This window comes from Gobius niger, assembly GCF_951799975.1.
Source record: "Gobius niger genome assembly, chromosome: 17".
In the NCBI taxonomy this organism is placed as follows: domain Eukaryota; kingdom Metazoa; phylum Chordata; class Actinopteri; order Gobiiformes; family Gobiidae; genus Gobius; species Gobius niger.
Window position 1 is genome coordinate 24,491,118 of NC_136868.1, and position 9,419 is coordinate 24,500,536.

General features: G+C 42.3%; 1 protein-coding gene across 1 annotated transcript in view; it reads left to right on the plus strand.

Annotated features, from left to right (window-relative positions):
- Window positions 1-8,741, plus strand: part of LOC306977308 (ephrin type-B receptor 1-like) — a 99,013-nt gene extending 90,272 nt beyond the window's left edge. The window contains exons 17-20 of the mRNA XM_079575572.1: window positions 544-693; window positions 5,924-6,120; window positions 6,372-6,530; window positions 8,076-8,741. Of these exons, the coding sequence (XP_079431698.1) occupies window positions 544-693; window positions 5,924-6,120; window positions 6,372-6,530; window positions 8,076-8,187 (618 nt within the window). The 3' untranslated portion in view covers window positions 8,188-8,741. The remainder of the gene's footprint in view (window positions 1-543; window positions 694-5,923; window positions 6,121-6,371; window positions 6,531-8,075) is intronic.
- The last annotated feature ends 678 nt before the right edge of the window (window positions 8,742-9,419 follow it).

The window sequence follows — 9,419 nt, forward strand, 5'->3', positions numbered from 1 at the left end:
GGCCTGTGGGGGCATGAGTTACTTTGTTCTGCTTTAACTTGTACATTAGGGTACTTGTTATTAATGTATTCACCAGACATTGTGTATAACTACTTTTAGTCTCATGACTAGTTTTACATCAAGACTATTGTGAAATATGCCACTTTCACTGTATGCCCTAGAGAAATAAATAGCCAAAACGTTAAGTGTGTCCTTGCCAGTCCTAGTTTTTAATATGCACCTTCTAGTTAAATTGGCATTTGTCTTTTATTAGTCGGCGGGACAGGACAGATGTGTTACCTTATGTTATCCATTCCCGCAACTATAAAACACCTGCTTTATCTTAACATCCCCAAACTTGAATCCCCGTCACACAGGGGTATTAGTGCCTAAAGCGGCATCTCGCTTATCCTCAACATTAGGATTCAGCTCTGCTTTTATGACGCTGTCTGGCTGATATGGATTTTGACCTGGCGTTGACCCGTATATACACTGAGATGGCTGAAGGCACCGGAGAGAGCAGGTGTACTTTTAATCGGTTTCCGTTTACTGTCATGCTTGCAGGGCGGTAAAATCCCAGTTCGATGGACAGCCCCCGAGGCCATAGCCTACAGGAAGTTCACTTCAGCTTCAGATGTGTGGAGCTACGGCATCGTCACTTGGGAGGTGATGTCATACGGAGAGAGGCCTTACTGGGACATGAGCAACCAAGATGTAAGTCCCTACTTTTGGAATGACTTTAATGGCTGACAACCTAGTCTCATTTACTTATTTATTTAGCAGTAGACCTATAAAGGAAGTAGCAAACAAATATCTACTCTTGTGGTTCAAATACTACAGATACTACGTCAGTCTGTCCCAAAATGCCTGTTTTAGAGGAAGGAGCGTTTTCCTGTTTTATTCCTGACAACAGTTGAAGATTGCGAACGTTTACCCCCCTTTTTGCCCCTTGAGGCTGTCTCTGATGTCAGCCCGTGCGTTCTTAGGCTGGGGTTGTTTGCTTCCCTTCCTGGCTCGCGCAGCGGGGGGTTCCACATGTTCAAGAACACACACGGAAAAACCAGGACATTCATTTAAATGTCGCAGAGATGTTTGTTCGCTCACAAATCAGCCCGAGAGGAAACAAGCTCTTTTCCGCCGCACTCTTTGAGGAATGTTGACAACTGCGTTCCAATTAGTTCCCGGGGTTAAAAGGTCATGGAGGACTTTGAGAAGTTATAAAGACATTTGTGTAATTTACTAGAAATCCATGTGAACTAACAAATGACATTCTGTATTGAAGGAGTTAAGCAAACGCAAAGTAATATTCATCCAGCATACCTATCTTGATCCACTATGAAAGGGAAGGTGGTCTACATGGAAAAGGAGGTCCTCTGAGGGTGTTTTGGACATTTCCTTATTTTTAGCGTTTTATTCTCAGAACAAATGTGATACTCAGATTACAGTTGGTTCTGGCAGTAAACCCACTTCAAAGCACCGCCTGCAAATCCGACTTTGTGGATTCACAAACTATATCTATCGGCTTTGACACAGACGACTACGTACATTTTCACCAGCTTCAGCTGAAACTTAGAAATGAATTTTGTTGCAAAGACGATCCACCAAGACGTTGCTGCTGCCTGCAATTTTATCAAATGTATGTTCATGTTTAAAGCAAATTAACTTAAATACATATAAATGTATGTAAATAATACATATTTTGGTCTCTTACTCTTGGCTCTTGCTTTATTAAAATGGCATTATTTTGACAGCTTAGTTGAACAGTATATACTATGGAGTACAATGTGTATAACAGTGTTTCCTTCCACAGCTAATTTACTGTTGTCATGCAGCCAGTGTTGTTCTGTAACACAACATGGGTGTTTGTTTGGGAGATGTTTCAGTCATGACCCACCTGGAGGGGTGCCCAGGGCTCACTCAGCACCTGCTGCCAATGGAGACACTGTATTTCTCGGCTTGAATAAAATTCATTGTTGAGAACTGCTGCACTATAGTCTTCTACTGTATGGAGAGATAGAAGTGTGGACTACTTTTCAACTTTATCTGCTGCTCTCCCCAGTTCCAAACCCAGGATGCGGCGACTTATGCCATTTTCTTCCCCTATATATTGTAGAATGAAGAACTTTTCAATAAGTTTGGTCCTGCTGCAAGTGTGTATATAGAAATGGTATCATAAGGAATGGAGGCGTGGTTCTCAAACTGCAATATACCAGGGCCTGCTGGTGGCACATTTTTGTCAGGTTGCTTAGTCTTCGTTTAATTTTTTACTTGTTTAATTAAGACTTTGATCCCGGTTACATTTATAACTTTTTTTTTCTGTCCTGGTGTGGCCTTTATGTTCCTGTATACTTGGAATTGGTTATTCTCTAAACTGTCGGCTGGCTGAATCTAGAAATGTACAGATGTATCACATTGGTGAACTCTGTTTCTCTTTATACTCATAGATTTAGGTGAAATTTGTCCTCCGCATCCTTCACATCCTTCAACCGATGAAGGAAACCACTACAAACTACACTTGGTCTGGCTTGGTTATTTGGCTCAAGCTACTCAGCTGCCCAATACCAAAGTTAATGGTCCAATGAATCCAATGACCTTCTTTATGTGTGGCCTACGGTATATACCGTGTTTTCCGGACTATAAGTCGCACTTATTTTCATAGTTTGGCTAGGGGTGCAACTTATACTCCAGAGCGACGTATATATCACAATATATAATTTCACATGTTTGTTATCTTCACACTGATAGTCGCTAGGGGGCAGTCTCGGCGTGAGTACCAGTATCTGCTACTTCTGAAAATGAAAAATAAAAAAGGTAATCAGGCAGCAGAAAGAACGTTTGGCGTGAGTGAGAAACTTGTGAGGGACTGGCGAAAATCGGAGGTTACTCTTTTTGCAACGGAGAAAACAAACAAAGCTGGATGGCCACAGCTAGAGGAACGAGTTCGCAAATGGGTACTTGAACAATGTGCTGCCGGGAGAGGCTAGTCAACGGTGCGACTTATACTCTGGAGCGACGTATATATGTTTTTTTCTTCTTCATGATGCATTTTTTGGCTAGTGCGACTTATACTCTGGGGCAACTTATAGTCCAGAAACTACAGAATATATCCCATTAGTAATCCTGTGCTGACACAAGTTTGTTACCATTCAACTCTGATTGTTTTTTTAAGAGCGAAGACAACTATTTTCCCAGGCATTCGGGTTATATCACTGAGAGAACCATTACCTCAATATTCCAAATATCTGCATTGACCTAAGCAAGCCCTTTCCTTCATCCATCCTTCCCTCCCTCCGAGCCCTAGCTTTAGCCCGTTCGTTTTGGAGCGGCGGGAGCAGCCCTTGCTCCCGTAATGACAGCGAGCCGGTATAATGACACTGGCAGTGTTATAATGGTGCCGCGCGTGGATAATAATGATGGAGAAAAGTGCGTGTTTCGACTGCTAGGGCTAACGAGGGTCTGCTGGGGCTTTAACTATGCATGTGCACCTCACTTCACTTCACTTCACTTTATTTCATGTCCCCGATAGGGCAATTAGTTTTGCAGCACAAGATACATAAAAATAGATACATAAAAACAGACAAGAAAAATAAAAATTCATTCACCCTAAACTAACCACACACAGGCAGATATGCAAAAAATGGAGAAAATAATTAAATAAAATCAAAAATTGCACTCCTCCGCAACCCCACACATTTCAAAGAACACGTAACAGGAAATTGTCTGCGGAGACGCCACAGGTGCAGTGTTCTAGCATGAATTAAACATGAAAGGGACCTGTGATGTTTCGCTCCTCGTGCTGCTATTTTGATTGACAGGAATGCTTTGAGAGAATTTATGCAGCACCGAAGCCCGAGAAGTGTGCCGGGGTCAAATACAGTTCACTCGGTAAGCAGACGAATCCCCAGTGCCGCATTTGCAACGTTACATTCCCTATGCTTTACCAATTTGCAAGGCATAACGTGTTAAAAGTTGCATTTTCCAAGCATTTTAAGTGGTGCAGCTTCAAACCCCGCCTTGAACCTGTCACGACGAGCTGCGAACCACAGGTAGAGCAAAATCTCAGTGCATCATTCAGTTCTGCTGATTTAAGCTGTGGTCACATACTTTTGAGAAAATATCAAAGCAACGCATCATCAAATGTCACGACCCACTGAACACAGCTCACTTTTATGTCCCGGCGTACCCGCTTAAAACCCCCTTTTTTTTTCCAAATTCCAAATTCATACACTGACTTTTACCGACAGGCCGTGCTCAGAGAAAAGGAGAGAAGAAAAAGTGGAAAAAGTGAAATAAGTAGGTCAACAGGCGGAGATGAGGCATCCAAAGGGGAACAGGCAGCCAGGCGAAATGTCAAAGAGTCAAGAGCGAAGGCAAAACCCAACCTAACAAGACAAAACAGTGGCGAGAGTGGGCAGTTGGCAGTGTGTCAGAGCACTGGGGCTGGGGTGGGGGGAGCACAGCGGGGACAGGGGGGCAGGTGTGACATTAGAGACACTCACGGGACAGAGACTGAGAGAGGACACTGGATAAAGGACAGGAGGAGACTTGAATTCACCTGAGACAAAGAAATTAGGTTAAGCCTCACCAGTGTAATGCATAATGGCCCATTTGTTGTCCTGTGTTGGTGGCTTTGTTTACGGCAACAAAATGGCAAGTAGTATCCAATGCGTACATTTTTGTTGTTGTTGTGATCCTTGTTTGTTTGTAGACCTTATTGTGCAGCGTCTGGGAATAAACCCCCAGACCCACCCAAACACAGGGAGAAAATACAAACTCCACACAGAATCACTCACAAAATTCTGTCATGTTCTTCTGATATGACATAAATGCGTTGTGCTCAATAAAGGCAGCATTTTCCCCTGAACTAGAAGGTCCATATCGCTGTATTTTTCTTGTAATGTTACACTATATATACATTCAGGAGTGTTTAATCATGCTATAACCTTGTTCCTGTCATGAATACCACAGCTGCATTTTCATTCATGTATGTTTGAGGAAACTTACAAATTCAGCCTGTCTCTTTCTTGAGTTACATGAGGCTTTATCCATGTCAAAACTAGTCATTTAGAAATCATTCATTTGCTCATAATGAGTTAAGGGAAAGGTTCCACTATGGAAAGTTTGAGTTCTGCATACAAGGCACTCGCCCCATCTCAGTATCTGAAGAAGAAATAGAAGCTGGCAGACAGTTTTGATCAAACCTGATATACCTGCGCAGACATAATGAAATCAAAAGCCCTCGTGAGTGGATCCGTGTAAGACTAGCAGGCTGCACATCAGACGCTGCCGTGGCATTACCCAGTCCGCCCATGAGCAGGAGATTTGGCATACTGCGCCGATCCTAAAATGGAAACTCAATCCTCTTAACTCATGCTACTATCGCTTTCTCTATAACTTTAAATAAAGCTGAACGAGGCAAGTTTCACTGCAAAAATACACCTGTCTTGTTTGCCGGAATCAGAGGCAGTTTCGGAGGGGGGGGGAAGGAGGAGGAAAGAGAGCGTGTTTGAAGTGAGCACTGAGAATCTCCCCACTTTCTCCCAAACTTGGAGCCAAACAGATGGACCCCGCCATTGATCTGTCTTGCGTTTCATCTATTTTCGGCTTCACAGACCAAAGCTATCATGGGGCCGTATTTCTGTCATTGTAATATAATTTTATTTTAGTCGGGTGCAACTTGAAAATACACACTGATCAGGCATATCAGTGGCACTGATTCTATGGCCCTGACATTTGTTTTTGTGCCATAAAAATGGGTAATTGGGTTATTACAGCCGTAGCTCATACTGCACAACATACAACATCCTGTAAAAATGTAATTTATTTGTTATATATATTTTTAATTTATTTTTTTCGCTAAGAGACCAATGTTTCCTCCCAGTTCAATAATCCGTTTTCATTTTGTCCTCCCCTCCCCCTGTCATCGCCCCTCGCTGTTTCCCAGGTGATAAATGCCATAGAGCAGGACTTCAGGCTGCCCGCGCCCATGGACTGTCCCGTGGTGCTGCACCAGCTGATGCTGGACTGCTGGCAGAAGGACAGGAACGCACGGCCAAAGTTCCCCGATATCGTCAGCATGTTGGACAAGATGATCCGCAACCCCGCCTCGCTCAAAACAGGCACCAACAATATCCCACCTGGGTGAGGGTTAATACTATACACATGCATAGACCACACCATGTGCCCAGTGAGCATCAATAAGTTCAATTTACTTAGTTTCATTAACACATTTTAATCAGCCTTTTTTTTTTAATTTCAGATAAATCATTTTGAACTACAGTGAAAGTTGATTTCAATATGTGTTTCTTTCTTGTTACTTCATGTGTACACATATATTTACCATTCAATAGGTTCTGATTATTTCACTTCCACCAATGTGCCCTTTTCTCCAGTCCTTGTATCCATCCCTTACTGGACCGCATGGCTCCAGACCTGAGCCGGGTGAGCTCTGTGGAGGACTGGCTGGCCGCCCTGAAGATGACCCAGTATCGAGACTCCTTCCTGGGCTCAGGCTTCACCTCCCTGCCGCTCGTTACTCAGATCACGGCAGAGTAAGTCTCCGTCGCTTTACTGTGTCTGCCTCCTCCTGCCGGTGTCGCTCGGATTACCTGCCAACTTGGCATCTTGTTAGTTTGGCAGAGCGGTGGACAGCTGCTATCTGACTGCTGCTCCATTTGTGCGCGGGTGTCTGTGCTAGTGACTCCTCACAGTAACTTCCAGCTTTTTCCGGCTCTTTAGGATAATTTAGACGAGGACTGTGGCTTTTTGCGTAACCTTCTTCTGGGACCTGGGGTTTTCCTCGCCAGTTCTCTAATGAGAGGCGAATCAACCAATCAGAGAAACGCATGGTCTGTCCAAATCAAAACAAACATGATGGCCGAGCCGTGTAAAACTATGAAAAGGAACATAATAAAAGCCACACAGATGCAGAGACACACATAGACTTCTGCTGAACCGGCAAGAGAACATGTGGGATAAATGGTTTGCCTTGAGCCAGGTCCATAAACACTCTTGTTTTGTACAGAAAGTAGAATCAGCTGGCCATGATTGAACATATAGTTTGATTACTCAATTTCAGTTTGGATGGTTCTCTAATGTCTCTGGCCAGAAAACCACCCTTGCAACTTTGCCTGCACCAGGTTGGAGGAGCAATACACGCTAATAGAATCACGAAGAAGAATGGGCAAAGCTAACTGGGCTAGCGTCACTTACACACAATATCCCTCTGTCCCTTTGTATTTTCTGTCAACATAGTATTTACTCTCACGGACAATTAATAAGTAAAAAAAACGCAACACGCTACGACACCTGCAGTGGCGCTTATGGCCTCTAGGGGCATGAGCTACTCAGTTCTGTTTTAATTAAAATATACTGTGTGAACTTTTGCATTGGCTTTTTATGTTCTGCTCAATACATTCAAGTCCACTCTCCCACATTTGGCCTTAGTTGGTCCACCTGAGAGCCATTACTAATCCCGTCGCCTTGTGGTCAGCCCACTCTTCCTTACTCATTTCCATAGGTCAGATAAAGAGTATATGTTGGCCCAATGGGATTAATTATAGGAGCTTTAACTTGAGCTCAGGCAGAAGGAGTCACATGGAGTCACAGCTCACTTTATATAAGGAAACTTTCCTGCATAATAGCTGTGCAGGCTTAAAATGCACAGTAATGTATGCAAAATGGTAAAGACAAGGATGCATTTTCACACAACTTGCATCTGAAATATACTGTGTGTTTTATCCCGTGCATTTGGTAGAGTGTAATTTCATATTAAGCCTTCAGACCATTCAAGTTGACAGTATGATTTATACTGATTTATTCTCGGCCATGATACAAAGGACAATTATACTGAAGATAAAATGTTTTTGTGTTGTTTACGATGTGTTCTTTATTATGGCATGTAGTTGGTTCAGATATAGATTTCTGTAATAATGCCTTTGATGTTGTGACAAACGTGATTTAGTAATTCAAGTAACGCAGGTAAAACCACTCACAAGTATATTTTTAGGATTTATCAAAAAGGTGCATTTGTTATCAAGCTGTTTTAATGACCATCAAATTAAAACCCTATTTGTTGTTGTTGTTTTTGCCCTTAGGGATCTGCAAAGGATTGGCGTGTCTCTTGCTGGACACCAGAAGAAAATTCTGACCAGCGTGCAGTCCATGAGGCCCACTATGGATGACCAGTCTCCCACCGAGTCCGTCTGAATCTCTTTTACGTTCACTCGCTCCAAATCTGCAACGATTTCAAGTGTCCAATACAATCACGGCGGCCATTCTTGGTCGGCGATGTAGTTTCAGAATAACTTTGAAAACAAGCCTGCTGCTAAAAAAAAACTAAAAGAAATGTGTTTTGTTTGATAACACAAGAAACGCACATCATCTTGTTACATCAGAAAGACTTTCTCATCCGTGAACTCCACAGCGCAGTTTACAGGCCTGACTTTTTTTTTTTAATCACTGTATAAAGGACATAAAACCTGATACAAAGACCCGAGCAGGTCTAATCAGGAGCACACTTAGTCAAGACTACTTTATTGTGTTGGTGAAAACTGCTACTGTTGAACTTGGAAAGAGAACCAACACTTAGCTGGCACTTTCTTCACATTGAAGAGCATGTACATATTATTATGATATGGGATGTTTCCTTCTCAAGTATTTGTCGCTGGAGTGACCTGCCTATGATTCTCTTCATCTCATCACCGGGACGAACAATGAGATGTTATGAGAAGAGCTTTAATATGTATGTTATTTTTTCTCATGGAATTCAGTGTTCAGTTTTCAATTCGAGGCGGTACTCTTACAAATGGCACTTTGTCCACAGTATTTCTCATCTGGGTAGTTACCCACAAAAGCAAGTGTTACATCCTTCACCAGTATCAACTCTCAACATATTCCATTACCATTCTGTTCTCAAGTCACACCGAGTTATATTTTTACTGATGTAGCAGAAAAGTTGAGACAAAGCAACAGAAAACATGAATACATAAAAAGTGAGTCTGTAAGCTTAAATGTTTTACAAATCGAGTAGATTGTGTATAATTGACCGCAAGGGCCTGCATTTTGACGTAACATAAGTAATATTTTTCTAAAGCAATCAGAATCCCCAGTGGCTTCCAGATCCAATCACAATGGGAGGGGGGTGATGACTTGATTGTTGACTTTTTTAAATTCCCCTCTCTCCCGCTCTCCTGATAGAGCAATCTTACAGACTATCACTTTAAGTTGATCTTTTTTCTTTTGCACACAATGTTCTGACACATATCACTGTACAAAATTAAATAGCTCTGTCTCCAGAGTTGCTACAATCGGATTTCTGAAGATTAATAACTTTCAAGCACCGCACAAAAAGCAGCCGGGATTCTCTACACAAAATCAATAGTATGTTCACAAATAACTTCTACTGTTTCGATGTTGGAAACAGATACATATTTAGGTGG